This window comes from Ambystoma mexicanum, chromosome 3p (assembly GCF_040938575.1).
Source record: "Ambystoma mexicanum isolate Mex_15411 chromosome 3p, UKY_AmexF1_1, whole genome shotgun sequence".
Taxonomy (NCBI): Eukaryota; Metazoa; Chordata; class Amphibia; order Caudata; family Ambystomatidae; genus Ambystoma; species Ambystoma mexicanum.
The window spans coordinates 665,910,983-665,929,419 of record NC_090925.1 but is presented as its reverse complement, the minus strand read 5'-3'; the positions used below and the strand labels follow the sequence as shown (position 1 = coordinate 665,929,419).

The 18,437-nt window shown below is 45.4% G+C and overlaps 1 protein-coding gene across 1 annotated transcript in view; it reads right to left on the bottom strand.

Moving 5' to 3' along the window:
- LOC138579584 (keratin, type I cytoskeletal 9-like) overlaps positions 1-18,437 on the bottom strand; it is a 117,121-nt gene that overhangs the window by 6,161 nt on the left and 92,523 nt on the right. The window contains exons 17-19 of the mRNA XM_069649855.1: positions 15,951-15,989; positions 13,515-13,544; positions 4,986-5,021 (exon numbers count right to left, since the gene is read on the bottom strand). Coding sequence (XP_069505956.1) covers positions 4,986-5,021; positions 13,515-13,544; positions 15,951-15,989 — 105 coding nt within the window. The remainder of the gene's footprint in view (positions 1-4,985; positions 5,022-13,514; positions 13,545-15,950; positions 15,990-18,437) is intronic.

Genomic DNA, 18,437 nt, shown 5'->3' with positions numbered 1-18,437 from the left:
AAAACGGATATCTAAAGACGAAATGCGCCCATTAGCACTCCATTGCATTCCGCACGGTTACACACTGGATGGAGGGCTGACATAATTTCCGCTTGTGCAGAATCCTAGTAAACCTGGGGCCGAATTACAGAAACCTTGCAGCAGCCCAAGTGCAGTGTTCCCAACATATGTGCGCAAGCGCTAAGAGTACCGTAGTGCAAACAACCTATCATTTCAATACCTTAATTTTTATACCTTGGGTAATGTGTGTCCTAGTGCTTACTAGTGTGACTAGGGATCGTATCAGCAGTAGGATAAACTATGCACTGGTGTAACATGCACTGAGTTTTTTTGTTTTTTTTGCACCAGGGCAATGTATGCCCAAATGCCAATGCCACACAAAATGGCACTTGTACAAGTGCATAGATTCAGCAACCAAGGACGCAGAATGGACTGTCCTTGCAAATAAAGGCCTGGTAACATGAAGTGGATTCGGCTATAAGTGCTAAGGATGTTGTCAGAGCATCTTCTCAGTTACCATTGGAATCAGTGATGGATAACTTGCCCCCACCCTGAAGTGACATCCCAAGAAGTGATGGAACACAACCTTTCACCCCTTGCCAAAAAAGGAAGTGGCATAACATAGCATTGTTTCTGAGTTCACTATGAAAAATATGGTTACATTATCTGTGTAACGTCATATTCATTTCATACAAGAACGGATCACCATATGTATCGTTAATATCAGCGCGCATAGGCCCATATTACCGAATTACCGTGAATGCAAAAAGATGTCCAAGGCCAAATGATAATGATGTCTTATTATATAGCACTTGTGCTTAAGCGCTTTATATAGAACAAATATACATACAATATCACCCAACCTGTGGGCGTACTCATTTATCAAACTCAGCAGGATGAAAGGCTGAGATGACCTTGCTGGGAGTCGAACCTGCAAATCACACACACATTGCAGCAGCCAGCTCTCAACCCACTGAGCTAGCTCACTGCTATAGCTATAGGAAAAACCAACCACTCCACAACAAAGAGCCACATGCTGATGATCACAGCCCATGAGCCTCAATAAAAAAATAAAGCAAGGGAGACCACAGGGACAGCAAGGGAGACCTCAGGGGTTTGCAGTTGCGACCTCTGGCGATCCCGGCCCTAAATGACGTCCATGCTATGCTCATCTGTGTGCACTATGCTGCCTGAGCGTGCGCACACACCTTCTCTCAAACACCTCCTGCATTCTCTGCATAGCCTCAAGAGAGCGGAATTAGAGAGGGGGCCAGGCCTGCACCTCTCCTCCCTCTGTGCAGGTTGATGCAGTTCTACTATCCCACCAGTGGGGGTGAGCAGGGAATTCCATCTGAAAAATTGAGGGGGACTTCAGTCTTAGTTCTATTAACATAGTTTGCAGGTGCTGCCACTTCATCCTGTGAGTCGTTGCTGCTGGTGGTGGTGGTGGGAGGGGGGGGTTATCAATGTATGCCTTCAGGATGCTTGTGTGTATGTTTCTTGTATGATTGGGCGAGTGTGAACGTGTTACACAGGTTGCACCTGTGTGCAAATATGTGAAGAATATAACACACATATATGCAGGGTCTCTGTGCCCAAACAATACCCGAGGTCTCACTGAAAGGTATTCGTGGATTGCAGTGTGAGTGGTGCGGTGGCCCTTCCTGCAACCAGGGCGGGCCCTATTTACTAAAGTCCCGCAAGGACGCAAGGGACCCACCCAATGGCAGCTGCATGCGCCCCTAGACGCAGAGACACAGCTTTTCAAGCAAACTTGCATTCAGCCATGTGTCCGCTGCAGTCCCAAATGCATGGCACACACCCAGTACACATTTTATCTACATGTCGGGTTGGCATCGGTATTATAGCAACACATCTACATTCTCATCCGCCAGCCTTTCCAACGCGTGCAACTCACAGTGGAAGATTAGAGAACCACAAGGCAAAATGGGTCCAAATTTAACACCACTTGCAGTGTGTGCAGCGAGTCTGAAGGGAGTCTGAAAGGGGAGTGGGTATCTTTACTACACAGAGCCTTCTATGAAGTGCCTTTCCAAACATAATGAAATTTCAAAATGTCTTCCGGCGCATTGTTAACAAATTGTCAATTTTTGATAAATTCACTATGAAACATGGATATTTTTGTGCAGCTTATTAATATTGCATAAGTGCACATGTGTATTGGGCGCAGTGCGTGTTGAATGCTAGTGATGTGCACATGCTTCAATTCCGACGCCACCCCTCCCATGGCGGAGCTGCACGGGGTGCCGCGCACCACCGATGGGTGGTGCAGCTTGCATTTGCTCTGTGTCTGTTCTTTTTCGGCTGTGTGAGCACTGCTCTAGAAAGGCAGAGAATATTGCACTGCCAAGCACAGGTGCTGTAATGTGAACATGGAGACAAGCAGCCACACCCCATTTACGAAAATGCAGCGCCAAAGCACCCTTTACAAGCATTGGCAAGGCAGGCCACAGCCAGGCGGGGCCACTTTGACTTACGTTGTTAGTTGATAATTGAGGTCTCTCTCTCGCCGAGTCTCGGACTCCAGGTCGAGTCGGCATCGCCTGGCAGGAGCAGTCTGTCGGAGAGTCACACTCTCAGGAGGAGCCGAGCATGCGTTGTTGCCTGCTGCTAGTGGCTTCTTCTGGAAGGGAGGAGACTGCGCAGCAGTGCATTGCGCACTTGGCACGTGCAGAATGTTCTCCCGGGCCGGCCTGGCTGGGCACATAACCATGAGGGGAGTGGGAGGGGGAACGCTCCGAACGCAGAGGAGCTGATCTTGTTGTTGTTGTAACTTGTAACAAGAATCTTTACAACCGACATGGCGCTGCTGCTGAACTGGGTGCAAACTTCAGAGTCTGAAGTTTGCACGCATCACTGCACATGCAGAGAAACACACAAACGGGGGGAAAGTGGGGAGGGATAAATGATAAATGCCATTGTATCCCCCACCTAAAATTGTGGGAGGGGATTTGTCCCCCCCACCCGGCCCCTCCATGTCCTACCCCCAGGTCTACAGGGCAGGAATGTGGGTTGTGCCAGTAGCAACACACCTCATGGAGGAACTGATTTTTTACACCTAGTCTAGTCACTTTGTCAAGTAAAGCTTAATGTAGTCAAGAAGGTTGTTAGATCATGTTTGTCAGCAGCAGGTCTATACAAGGATATCTTCCATTCCCCCTGCCCTTACATTTCCCATCTATTGCTATCAAGAGGTAAATGTAAATACAAGTGCAGCTTTTTAGTGTCTCCTGACTTCCTAGTTCTACCCTCACTGCTATTAACCTCTAACATTCTACCTTCCACCATCTACCACCTGTTTGCACCCCAATGTTTCACATTATAACACTTACATAATAAAACAAGCTTTGCAAATTATTGTATGTCTACACCTGGCTGGTTAATGAGAGGTAATTCTGCTCTAATTGTACACACAGTTGAGCTACCTTGCAGCAGCAAGGTTGCTGTTGTTTATTTTAGTAGCTTGCCTGGTACATAAGAAACATTCCCAAGCCCCGATATAGCCCAGCTGCCACCGTGATCAGTGTTTGTCTTCTGTATTTAAGCAACCAAATCATCTGAAATTGCTGCAGGCAAAACTGTGTGTGTGGGTAAGCGTGGCTTCAGTCTTTGGCATCTCCTTTAAGAGCTGAGAATGGTGGATGATGAGAAAGGAGCAGTTCTATTAAGCCTCATGCTGTGGAGGACACGACTGGAAGGAGCCGTGGTCATTTATGATGCACTTTATCTCAGTGCGTTTCCTTCACTTTTTGAAGTACAGTGGTGGGAATGGAGTGGAGGAAAGGCAGGATCCAGGTATCGGGTTTGTATTACAGGGGGGGCAGGAGTACGGGATTAGTGGGGAGCTGTAGTGGGGAGCTGGGGGAAGGGAGACACTGGCTATTAGAGAGAACACTTCGACTACTTTTATTCCATAAACTTTGACTCCTGCACAACTGTGTGAATATTAGCAATATTGCCATGATTGGCCGCTATATGGATCTAAATGCTTAGCACTGAAGAGATTGGAGAACATGAAATGGACACCCACCGCATCGGACATTAATGAAAAAATAAGGCAGGAATTTCCCGTGTGTTTTTTTTTTCAATGCATTGGCACAAACAAGAACAAGAGTTCAAGGCTGGAATCCTACTAATAGGACCAAAGTGCTCACTGATAGAAGGATTAAGGGATAACGTTAAAGAGTTAGAAAATGGTGATATGTTTAATTACTTAGCAGTACACTTTGCAAGCAACATGAGATGGGCCGCCCAGTTGGAACACTCTAAAAGAACCCATGATTTGAATGTCATTTATTTAATCTATAAGAGATTTGGCGGACAGGTCTGACAGGTATCTAACTAAAAGACTATGAAACACAGTACACGCTGTAGACTTCTGGAGGTAGTCAACTTTCTGTGCATTGCTAGTGTCTCATAACGTCTCAGCTCCACACCGCCTGCTCTGCCTACCCTATGTATCCAGTTTAGACCATGAGTCAGGAGTGCAGTTCTTAGGTTTATTACACTGTGAGGGCCATGCTGCAACCTCAGCAGGACTTAGCCAGGTCACACTGAGGTTACTTTACTTTCTTCCAATGAGCGTTAAGCTGTACCTTGAGCCAGCGCCTGCAAACTGTTCCCACTGTGTGGGTTAACAAAGACAGGTGCTCCAGCTCAGCACAGACTAAAAGGCGTGATGGCCTATGTGCCTGCACTTTCCACAGGCCGGCTTGCTTTCTCTCATGCTCTACAGTGATGCAAAGGTGGCATTCACGGCATCCGTGGAGACCCTTACATTACTGTAAGCAAGGAGACGACTTGCCATCTCCAAGAGAAAACACAACCTATGATGACCAACTACCTCTACCAGCATCACTGTGAACAAAGATTTTTGAAGTTTGCATAGAGTGTGTATGTTATATGTGCAGTGCTAACACCATGCAAATAAAACTGACATGAACTTGAAGTAATGTTGTCCTTACCAAAAATCCACCGGAATGACCACCACCACTGACACCCTGCAGAAGAAGTGAAATGCATCTTTAGCAAAGACAAAACTGGTGGAACAGCAGGAGCTCTTCCCCACCCTGTGCAACTCCTAACCATGGCCCACACGTGAGAGGTGCCCAATTTTATAAGAATCTCAAATAAATAAATAATCTGACATCAATGCAAATCACTGTCACTACTGTAAGCAAAGAGGCCAGACTCCCTCTGCAGGCATCCCCACAAGTAATGACGTCACTAAACCTGTGCAAGCATCACTGTAAGCACTGCCATGCATAGCTCTGCTGCTGTCATCTTCTGCATAGTTTCTTTGAAGGTTCTCTAGCACTTGCTAATGGATCCTTTCTCTTTCCTGTAGGGTCTTCCAAGGCAAGGGTATTGCAATACATCTTGCTTGCGAACAATTCTATCCCTACCCCTATGCATGTAGCATTCCTTACATAAAACAGAATTAAAGCATGACTGACTAAAATTGCTTTCTTCCAGCTACCAGTGGGGCTTGCTGTCTTAAGTACTGCGAGAAGACAGGCATTCCAGCATTCAGATAAATACATGAAAAATAATGAGGGGAGAATCTGGAAAAATCATATTTAAAATTTGAAAGAACCAGGAAGCTCTTATCTTATGTGGTCTACACCCTACAATTCAGATAACTTTGACATAAACATAACATATGTAAAAAAAAGTTGATGTGTGCCGGATAGGTAGAACAGTACCCAAAGCAGACATGTTGGCATTGCTACAGCGGATGCAAAACATAGATCTGTCTTGGAACCAACACATTTGCACTTATTTCTGAAAGAGTCAGAGATGTTTATTTCAATTGAAATCGTTGTAGGCTGAGGATTGCATAGAAAAGTCCCAAGTTAACAATTAGACCAAGTCCATGATAGTCCTGCTGGAGGAAAATCTCCTGGAAACCGCCCTACCGCTTGTCGATCTGTGGGTCTGGCAATTGACATCAGATTCTCATCAGACTCTGTGCCCCACAGATTCAGCAAAGGTATTCACTCACCACGTGTGGCGATCCTCTCAAAGGGGCCCTCAAGGGCTATTTCGTGAAGTTCCCTGCATCGGTCTCTAGATATTTGTTTCTTGTTCTGTCGTGCACAGTGACAGCATGCTGAATAAAAACGCTTTATACTGGTCAACCAATCCCAGGCATATCTACAGCATTCCTCTGCATTCGCGATCACCCAGGAAAACCATCTGTGATGCTCAACAACTCTTCACAAAGGTTTTTTTTTTGGAGGTGGCTGGGTGATGATACTTCAGGCTATGAGATGGTATAACTGTCCATGGGTGTGTGGCACAATCACTGCGGTTTGAATGTTAGCAGAATCGTTATGTTTTGTTTGGCTGGTATGTTGCTATGAATGCAATGTCTCTGCACCACTGAAGTGTTTCTATCATGCACACCCTGTTGTTTTTCCCATATACGAATATTGCATTACCCCTAGAGCCGACATTCCGACATCATTTACTGTGGGTCAGATGGGGCAGTGCTGCAAAGAAAGCTACTCTTGTAAAATGGAGAGTCTTCTGTTTTCTATATAGCTACAAGCATTGCAAAGCTAAACATCCTGAGGGAATCCGTAGACTCTCAGAAAGTTGAGACGACATGCAGATCTTTTTTCAGCCGTCATCTGCTTTGGCTCTACAGGCAGGGGCGTCCGAGACCCGTAAAATGTGGAGGGTACAGGGAACACCTTGGGACTTATCGAGTTTTTTTACCAAAAAAAAGCAAAGTAGGAATACCACCTGTCACACAGACATTAAGGTACACATTCGGGAGATCTAAATCAGAAGGCCAAACGTATGATACAAAAACAAACCGATGGCGCAGTAGGATACCTGCACACCAGCGACCATTAAACAGGCACACACGCTGCCACAACGTGCAGACCCCTCACACAAGCGTGAATTGCATGCTTTCAAATTCTGGACCGGCTAGCTTTCCTTGGGTGGAGGTATAATCCGCAATACGGAAGGAAGCAGGCATACAACACGCAGATTGCCCCTTCAAAATAACAAAGATGGAAGTGCCCGATTTTGCATTGAGTGGTCGTGATTGGTTCTCTCCCGTCTACTACAGCTGTGTCAGAAACCCCCCATGAGGAAACAAGTCAAGAACGAGGGCAACCACCCACCGCATCAAAAACGGATATCTAAAGACGAAATGCGCCCATTAGCACTCCATTGCATTCCGCACGGTTACACACTGGATGGAGAGCTGACATAATTTCCGCTTGTGCAGAATCCTAGTAAACCTGGGGCCGAATTACAGAAACCTTGCAGCAGCCCAAGTGCAGTGTTCCCAAGATATGTGCGCAAGCGCTAAGAGTACCGTAGTGCAAACAACCTATCATTTCAATACCTTAATTTTTATACCTTGGGTAATGTGTGTCCTAGTGCTTACTAGTGTGACTAGGGATGGTATCAGCAGTAGGATAAACTATGCACTGGTGTAACATGCACTGAAAGTTTTTTTGTTTTTTTTGCACCAGGGCAATGTATGCCCAAATGCCAATGCCACACAAAATGGCACTTGTACAAGTGCAAAGATTCAGCAACCAAGGACGCAGAATGGACTGTCCTTGCAAATAAAGGCCTGGTAACATGAAGTGGATTCGGCTATAAGTGCTAAGGATGTTGTCAGAGCATCTTCTCAGTTACCATTGGAATCAGTGATGGATAACTTGCCCCCACCCTGAAGTGACATCCCGAGAAGTGATGGAACACAACCTTTCACCCCTTGCCAAAAAAGGAAGTGGCATAACATAGCATTGTTTCTGAGTACACTATGAAAAATATGGTTACAATATCAGTGTAACATCATATACATTTCATACAAGAACGGATCACCATATGTATCGTTAATATCAGCGCGCATAGGCCCATATTACCGTGAATGCAAAAAGATGTCCAAGGCCAAATGATAATGATGTCTTATTATATAGCACTTGTGCTTAAGCGCTTTATATAGAACAAATATACATACAATATCACCCAACCTGTGGGCGTACTCATTTATCAAACTCATCAGGATGAAAGGCTGAGATGACCTTGCTGGGAGTCGAACCTGCAAATCACACACACATTGCAGCAGCCAGCTCTCAACCCACTGAGCTAGCTCACTGCTATAGCTATAGGAAAAACCAACCACTCCACAACAAAGAGCCACATGCTGATGATCACAGCCCATGAGCCTCAATAAAAAAATAAAGCAAGGGAGACCACAGGGACAGCAAGGGAGACCTCAGGGGTTTGCAGTTGCGACCTCTGGCGATCCCGGCCCTAAATGACGTCCATGCTATGCTCATCTGTGTGCACTATGCTGCCTGAGCGTGCACACACACCTTCTCTCAAACACCTCCTGCATTCTCTGCATAGCCTCAAGAGAGCAGAATTAGAGAGGGGGCCAGGCCTGCACCTCTCCTCCCTCTGTGCAGGTTGATGCAGTTCTACTATCCCACCAGTGGGGGTGAGCAGGGAATTCCATCTGAAAAATTGAGGGGGACTTCAGTCTTAGTTCTATTAACATAGTTTGCAGGTGCTGCCACTTCATCCTGTGTGTCGTTGCTGCTGGTGGTGGGAGGGGGGGGGGTTATCAATGTATGCCTTCAGGATGCTTGTGTGTATGTTTCTTGTATGATTGGGCGTGTGTGAACGTGTTACACAGGTTGCACCTGTGTGCAAATATCTGAAGAATATAACACACATATATGCAGGGTCTCTGTGCCCAAACAATACCCGAGGTCTCACTGAAAGGTATTCGCGGATTGCAGTGTGAGTGGTGCGGTGGCCCTTTCTGCAACCAGGGCGGGCCCTATTTACTAAAGTCCCGCAAAGGACGCAAGGGACCCACCCAATGGCAGCTGCATGCGCCCCTAGACGCAGAGACACAGCTTTTCAAGCAAACTTGCATTCAGCCATGTGTCCCCTGCAGTCCCAAATGCATGGCACACACCCAGTACACATTTTATCTACATGTCGGGTTGGCATCGGTATTATAGCAACACATCTACATTCTCATCCGCCAGCCTTTCCAACGCGTGCAACTCACAGTGGAAGATTAGAGAACCACAAGGCAAAATGGGTCCAAATTTAACACCACTTGCAGTGTGTGCAGCGAGTCTGAAGGGAGTCTGAAGGGGGAGTGGGTATCTTTACTACACAGAGCCTTCTATGAAGTGCCTTTCCAAACAAAATGAAATTTCAAAATGTCTTCCAGCGCATTGTTAACAAATTGTCAATTTCTGATAAATTCACTATGAAACATGGATATTTTTGTGCAGCTTATTAATATTGCATAAGTGCACATGTGTATTGGGTGCAGTGCGTGTTGAATGCTAGTGATGTGCACATGCTTCAATTCCGACGCCACCCCTCCCTTGGCGGAGCTGCACGGGGTGCCGCGCACCCCCGATGGGTGGTGCAGCTTGCATTTGCTCTGTGTCTGTTCTTTTTCGGCTGTGTGAGCACTGCTCTAGAAAGGCAGGCCCGGGGAAGAGAATATTGCACTGCCGAGCACAGGTGCTGTAATGTGAACATGGAGACAAGCAGCCACACCCCATTCACGAAAATGCAGCGCCAAAGCACCCTTTACAAGCATTGGCAAGGCAGGCCACAGCCAGGCGGGGCCACTTTGACTTACGTTGTTAGTTGATTATTGAGGTCTCTCTCTCGCCGAGTCTCGGACTCCAGGTCGAGTCGGCATTGCCTGGCAGGAGCAGTCTGTCGGAGAGTCACACTCTCAGGAGGAGCCGAGCATGCGTTGTTGCCTGCTGCTAGTGGCACATGCAGAATGTTCACCCGGGCCGGCCTGGCTGGGCACAACCATGAGGGGAGTGGGAGGGGGAATGCTCCGAACGCAGAGGAGCTGATCTTCTTGTTGTTGTAACTTGTAACAAGAATCTTTACAACCGACACGGCGCTGCTGCTGAACTGGGTGCAAACTTCAGAGTCTGAAGTTTGCACGCATCACTGCACATGCAGAGAATCACACAAACTGGGGGAAGTGGGGAGGGATAAATTATAATTGCCATTGTATCCCCCCACCTAAAATTGTGGGATGGGATTTGTCCCCTCCACCCGGCCCCTCCATGTCCTATGCCCAGGTCTACAGGGCAGGAATGTGGGTTGTGCCAGTAGCAGCACACACCTCATGGAGGAACTGATTTTTTACACCTAGTCTATTCACTTTGTCCAGTACAGCTTAATGTAGTCAAGAAGGTTGTTAGATCATGTTTGTCAGCAGCATGTCTATATAAGGATATCTTCCATTCCCCCTGCCCTTACATTTCCCATCTATTGCTATCAAGAGGTAAATGTAAATACAAGTGCAGATTTTTAGTGTCTCCTGATTTCCTAGTTCTACCCTCACTGCTATTAACAACCTTTAACCTCTAACATTCTACCTTCCACCATCTACCACCTGTTTGCACCCCAATGTTGCACATTATAATACTTACATAATAAAACAAGCTTTGCAAATGATTGTATGTCTACACCTGGCTGGTCAATGAGAGGACATGAGGTGGTGCCACAGCATGGTCGAGGGAGAAGGTAAAGCTGCACAAACTCATGAATGGGGTTACACTTATATATACTTGTGCACTCACAAAATCACCCCTTCTCTGAAGGCCATGCTCGTGCTCCTACATACCTTGCTCCATCTCTCCGCCAATGCCTTTGCAATTTACTCCTTAGCCAGGAACTTTGCTAAGATCAACGATACCTTAAATGCCCCACTTGTTCATTTATCTCCCCCCTCTCTCTCTCTGTCTTTCTCGCCTCCTTCACCCACCGCCCACACCCATACTTTACACAAGTAGTATAGCTCAGTGGCAATGCACTCGTCTTGGAAGCAGGACGAAACAGAGCAACACAGGCTCGAATCCCGGGTCATGCTTAGACACTTCTTCAGCGTGTTATAAATAACCAATTATACGATTATTATATATACCTTATCGTTCCTTCATTCCTGCTCCCCATCCACACAGAGGAAAACCTACACCAATCCTCCAAGCAGCCAACTCAGCCTTTATTCCTATGGATTCCTTTGCACCACAATCAACTATGGAACTTGCGCCTCTCACCAACTCCTACCACTTCACCATCTTTAACATCCCTCACCACTAGGTCCTTACCTGGCTGCTTCAATGTAGCTTGTCTACTACTCATCCTAAAAAAGCCCACTGCTAAACCCAAGCAGCCTACACAGTGCCAGACTGTCACACCTCCCTCACAACTCTCCACAGTTCAGGAATGTGTGGCTTTCGATGGGTTGCCACCTACAAGGAGAGAAATCAACTATGTCCACATGAATCCAGGTTCCCAATCAGACACGCACCGAAATACACTCAGACTATGAATCCACTTTCTTCATTCTTTTCATATGGTAATGGTTATTTGTAAAGCCCCTAAACAGATGGCCAATGTTTCAAAGCACTTAAGGAGGGAGGGAACAAGGGGAAAAAACAGCAGTCATTCTGAGCCCTTGAATTTCTGAACGATACAAGTCTGCACGGGCAGAGTAAGTGCATATAATACAATGAACAGGGTAGATAACAGCAAATAGGTCTGACGATGATTCTGCAGTTTATCCTAAAGAGTTTCCTAGTTGATATTTCTGCAGCATTTCACACTGTTAATCACCCCTCCCTTCTTGCATCCACTGAGTCTCTGACATCAGCAATTCTGTGCATTCCTTGACCACCGTTTGCTTTTATGATTGTTGCTTTGCCGGGTTATGTAACCCAAACACCTCCAAACATAGCCCTCTCCAAGTGGGAGCCCCCAACGCTCTCTGTGACACTCTACACCTCCTCTTTTGTTTAATGATTTATTAATATACTTAAAGCCAACAGGCAGTGTATACAACAGATAATACAAACAGTCACAAATGCATAAACATTTCCAATACTTAATATCCGTTGACAACATTTCACTAAAACATTAAGAAAACTCATTATTAAACGTTTGAAACATTACTTCACATTTTAGGTCATTAAAAGGGACAGAGTCTGTGATAAGTGGTGAGACCATCCCTGGGAGATCATGTGTATTCGAGGGAGGTAGCACTAAGCAAACATTCTAATGTGATCTAAGATAATCGTGATTTAAATCATATACACATGTTCTCTAAAAATTCTGATTCTAAAAACACTTATAATAGCTACAATTCATACATAAAATAACACCATATAATGGATCACCTCCTCTTTTGTTGAGCTCTCATCTATGACTAACTTTTGCAGAAAGCACTCCCTTTTTCCTCTTCTTGCCCTCCCTTACCACAGTAATATTCACATGAATTGCTGTCTCTCTGCTATCCCCAACTGCATCATTGCCTCATGTTAAACTTCTCAAAGACGGAAGTTATCTACCTCCCAGGCTGTAATGTCCCACATCTGCATCCCTCCCACAAAGTCATCTGACCTCCTCAGATCTACCTCATGGCTTGCAACCTGAGATTCCTCTTTGCAAGGGACTCAAACTTCAACACTTCAACTGTCCAGCAGCACTGCTGACAAACGGAACCTAAAAAACATTAGAAACATCTGTTCTCACCTCAGCTCCTGCTCGGCCAAAACTCTCATTGATATTTTTGCTTTCAACAGACTCAATCACTGTTGAAACCTCCTTCGGCCTATGGTTCTATTCCGTGGGTCCAAAAACAAAGATCTGAACTTTTTAGCTTGCATTCTCTATAATCTTCCCCATTCCCCCCACACCTCTGCCCACTGCATGCATGTCGGCTGGCACTCAATGCATCATCAAGCCTTTCACATTCTTCATACTACTCCTGTAGTCTTTAACAGTATGCATGGGCTTGCCGCCCCAACTTCCTACATCTATTTCCCGCTGCTCACTACCATGCATGCTTTGTTCTAATGTTCTGCTTAACCTTGCTGTCACCCAATCACAATGGGCTGCCCTCGCTTCCACTCCTACCCCCTCATTGCCTCCTACCAGGGGGGCTCTTTATCAATATGCTACGTACTATTCTAGCATTCAATTAGGCACATACGCAGCACCTCCTGACTCCTAAAGTTAACATTTCCACTGACCCATCTCCTTATCCCTGAGTCCTAACCCCCTCATCGGCCATCTTCCCTGCCCTCTGATGTACATAACATTGGCGTGCCTGCTGCTGGTTTGTTTGTAAAGCGCTTCTGTTTGAAGAAGAATTGGCCTACAGCTCTCAGTATTTGGTAACGGTAGATCATGTCTGGGATCACCAGATCCATTCGCAAAAGGTCCTGATTATTTTAATCTGACAACATTCCTCCTGCTGCGCTTGAAAGAGTAAATTCCAGTACATACACAAATTCGTGTTAATAGAGGGGATTGTGGCTTACTGCAACACCTGCTGTAAGAATTGTCAAATGACACGGCAGGAGAAGACTCCGGATGGCCTGTGCTAATAGGCTAAATTCACTTTATGAGTATCAGTCCATAACAAAGCGAGAATTTTTTTTAGGTAGAAAATCTCTTACCCCACCGAGAAGATTGCTGGTAACGCCACCCTGGAAGACAAATAGATTGTTAGGCTGGTCTAAAAAGAAATCCCCCTTCCACCGCTCTCAAACCATAAGGCATCATGGAAAAATGTGTTATCACAGTGTCCCTAAGTTTGTTCACAATACTGCTTTGTAAGAGGAACAGTGATCAGTATTAGGGGAGGACTCAAACACTGCAAAACCTGCTGTAAGGAATGGCAAGTATGCCCAAAGTTATTATGAACATAAACAAGTAGAACAATCCATTAGCAGCGGGGATCATGACACATCACAAAGCCTGCTGTAAACACAGGCCTTATCTTAGTGGATCTTTGAGTGAGAGTTTTGCAGTCTCAGCAGAATCCCCCCTCCCTCCTTTCTCCCAACAGTAGGAAAAATAATGTAGGTTTTACAGTAAGTCCTCCGACAATATATAGACAACCCTTCAGGAGGATTGAAGAGATACATGATCAGAGAGGCGATTGTAGATTATGACACAGAGCGGGAGATTTTGAAAGATTGACATTTCCTCAGCCCACCACAAATCAATTCCTTTTACCCAGGCATGGCCGCCAATCCGGTCTGGTTTGCAGCATTCCTCCAGGATAAGAGAGGTTCTTATTGCATGAAGAGTAAGGAAAGTCGCAGAAACAGACCTTGTAGTCTAGAGCATAGTCTCATAACTGCATTCTCTATACATATATTTAATTATTAGGATATTACGACATTCTGATAACACTTCCCTCCTTTTTGATAAAAGCAGCCGTCATTCCCTCGTTTTTTTAGTCATCTGAGGACCATTCCTGGGAGGCAGCCAAAGGGCACCTTTCTTTCTTTTTTTGTTGCCCTTTTACTGGAACATTAATTCCTTGGACCTGGTGGATTTGCTCAAATTGTACATTCAGTTGAGCTATCTTTCAGCCGCTGGCTTGCTGTTGTTTATTTTAGTAGCCTGCTTGGTACATAAAGAACATTCCCAAGCCCCATATATCCCAGCTACCACCGTGATCAGTGTTTGTCTTCTTTATTTAAGCAACCAAATCATCTGAAAATGCTGCAGGCACAATTGTGTGTGTGTAGTAACCGGGGCTTCAGTCTTTGGCATCTCCTTTAAGAGATGTGAATGGTGGGTGATTAGAAGGAGTGGGTGTATGAAGCTGCATGTGTTGGAGGACAAGACTGGAAGGAACCGTGGTCATTTAAGATGCACTTTATCTCAGTGTTTCCTTCACTTTTTGAAGTACAGTGGTGGGAATGGAGTGGAGGAAAGGCAGGATCCAGCTATGGGGTTTGTATTACAGGGGGGAGTGGGAGGGGGGGCAGAAGTATGGGTTTGGTGGAGAGTGGAGGGAAGGGAGACTCTCGCCTATAGAGATTGACTCGTTTTTTTCCCTACACTTTGACTCCTGCACCACCGTGTGAATATTAGCAGTATTGCCATGATTGGATCTGAATGTAGTGCCCCCTAAGCACTGAAGAGCTTGGAGAACATGACAGACACCCACCGCATTGGACATTAATGAACATATAGTGCAAGCATGTTCCATGTTTTTTCAATGCATTGGCACGAACAAGAAAGAGTTGAAGGCAAGAATCCTGCTAATGGGACCAAAGTGATCACTGATGAAAGGATTTAGGAATAACGTTAGAGTTAGAAAATGGTAATATGTTTATTTACCTAGCAGTACACTTCACATGCAACATGAGATTGGCGCTCAGTTGGAACACTCTAAAAGAACGTTAACCTATGGTTCGAAGCTCATTTATCCAATGGTATAAAAGATTTGGCTGTCCGTTCTGACAGGTATCTAACTAAAAGACTGTGAAACACAGTCGATAGTGCAGACTTCTGGAAGTAGTGAACTTGCTGTGCATTGTTAGTGTCTTATAATGTCTCAGCTGCATACAGCCTGCTCTGCCTACCCTATGTATCCAGTTTAGACCATGAGTCAGGAGTGCAGTTCTTCCGCGTGTTCCACTGTGAGGGCCAGGCTGCAACCTCAGCAGGACTTAGCCAGGTCACACCGGGGTTACTTCACTTTCTTCCAATGAGCATTAAGCTGTACCTGGAGTCATCACCTGCAAAGTGTTCCCACTGTGTGGTTTAACACAGACAGGTGGTCCTGCTCAGCACAGAGTGAAAGCGTGATAGCCTATGTGCCTGCACTTTCCACAGCCCGGCTTGCATTCTCTCATAATTTGCAGTGATGTAAAGGTGGCATTTACGACATCTGTGGCAGACACTTTGATTACTGTAAGCAATGAGATGAATTGCCATCTCCCAGAGCCAACACAACCAATGATGGACAACAACTTCTACAAACATCATTGTGAACAGAGGTGTTTAAAGTTTGCATAGAGTGTATTTTAAATGTGCAGTGCTAAGACCATTCACATAAAACTGACATGAACTTGAATTGAAGTTGGCCTTACCAATAATCCACCGGAAGACACGTGACCGCCACCAACGCCCTGAAGAAGAAGTGAAATAAATCTTTAGCAAAAACAAAACTGGTGCAACAGCAGGATCTCTTCCCCACCCTTTTTAACTCCTAACCATGGCCCACGTTTGAAAGGTGCCCAATTTAGAAGAACCTCAAATAAATAAATAGTGCAAAATCAATGCAAATCACTGACTACTGTAAGCAAAGAGGCCAGTCTCCCTCTGCAGGCATCCCCAGAAGCAATGATGTCACTAAATCTGTGCAAGCATCACTGTAAGCACTGTCATGCATAGTTATGCTTCTGTCATCTTCTGCATAGTTTCATTAAAGGTTCTCAAGCACTTGCTACTGGATCCTCTCTTTACAGTATGGTCTTCCAGGTGCATTGCAGCACATCTCGTTTGCAAGCAATGATATCCCTATGCAAGCAACACACCACAAACAAAGAACAGAAATAAAACATGGCTGACTAAAACTGCTTTCTTCATCTACCAGTCTATTACCCTCACTGGTGAGGCTTGCTCTCATAGGAACTGTGAGAAGACAGGGATTGTACCAATCAGATAAATATATGAAATATAATGAGGGGAGTACCTGGAAAAAAACATATTTTAAAGAACCAAGCAGCTGTTATGTTATGTGGTCTACACTCTACAATTCTGATAACTATGACATAAACATAACATGTATAAACAATCCTTGATGCGTGCCAGAGGTAGAACAGTACCCAAAGCAGACATGTTGGCATTGCTACAGCGGACACAAAACATAGATCTGTCTTGGAACCAACACATTTCCACTTATTTCTGAAAGAGTCGGAGATGTTTATATCAATTGAAATCGTTGTAGGCTGAGGATTGCATAGAAAAGTCCCAAGTTAACAATTAGACCAAGTCCATGATAGTCCTGCTGGAGGAAAATCTCCTGGAAACCGCCCTACCGCTTGTCGATCTGTGGGTCTGGCAATTGACATCAGATTCTCATCAGACTCTGTGCCCCATAGATTCAGCAAGGGTATTCACTCACCACGTGTGGCGATCCTCTCAAAGGGGCCCTCAAGGGCTATTTCGTGAAGTTCCCTGCATCGGTCTCTAGATATTTGTTTCTTGTTCTGTCGTGCACAGTGACAGCATGCTGAATAAAAACGCTTTATACTGGTCAACCAATCCCAGGCATATCTACAGCATTCCTCTGCATTCGCGATCACCCAGGAAAACCATCTGTGATGCTCAACAACTCTTCACAAAGGTTTTTTTTTTGGAGGTGGCTGGGTGATGATACTTCAGGCTATGAGATGGTATAACTGTCCATGGGTGTGTGGCACAATCACTGCGGTTTGAATGTTAGCAGAATCGTTATGTTTTGTTTGGCTGGTATGTTGCTATGAATGCAATGTCTCTGCACCACTGAAGTGTTTCTATCATGCACACCCTGTTGTTTTTCCCATATACGAATATTGCATTACCCCTAGAGCCGACATTCCGACATCATTTACTGTGGGTCAGATGGGGCAGTGCTGCAAAGAAAGCTAAAATGGAGTCTTCTGTTTTCTATATTGCTACAAGCATTGCAAAGCTACACATCCTGAGGGAATCCGTAGACACTCTCAGAAAGTTGAGACGACATGCAGATCTTTTTTCAGCCGTCATCTGCTTTGGCTCTACAGGAAGGGGCGTAGGAGACCCATAAAATGTGGAGGGTACACGGGACACTTTGGGACTTTGCTTTTTTTGGTAAAAAAACTCGATAAGTAGGAATACCACCTGTCACAAAGACATTAAGGTGCACATTCGGGAGATCTAAATCAGGAGGCCAAACGTATGATACAAAAACAAACCGATGGTGCAGTAGGATACCTGCACACCAGCGACCATTAAACAGGCACACACGCTGCCACAACGTGCAGACCACTCACACAAGCGTGAATTGCATGCTTTCAAATTCTGGACCGGCTAGCTTTCCTTGGGTGGAGGTATAATCCGCAAATCGGAAGGAAGCAGGCATACAACACACAGATTGCCCCTTCAAAATAACAAAGATGGAAGTGCCCGATTTTGCATTGAGTGGTCGTGATTGGTTCTCTCCCGTCTACTACAGCTGTGTCAGAAACCCCCCATGAGGAAACAAGTCAAGAACGAGGGCAACCACCCACCGCATCAAAAACGGATATCTAAAGACGAAATGCGCCCATTAGCACTCCATTGCATTCCGCACGATTACACACTGGATGGAGAGCTGACATAATTTCCGCTTGTGCAGAATCCTAGTAAACCTGGGGCCGAATTACAGAAACCTTGCAGCAGCCCAAGTGCAGTGTTCCCAAGATATGTGCGCAAGCGCTAAGAGTACCGTAGTGCAAACAACCTATCATTTCAATACCTTAATTTTTATACCTTGGGTAATGTGTGTCCTAGTGCTTACTAGTGTGACTAGGGATGGTATCAGCAGTAGGATAAACTATGCACTGGTGTAACAT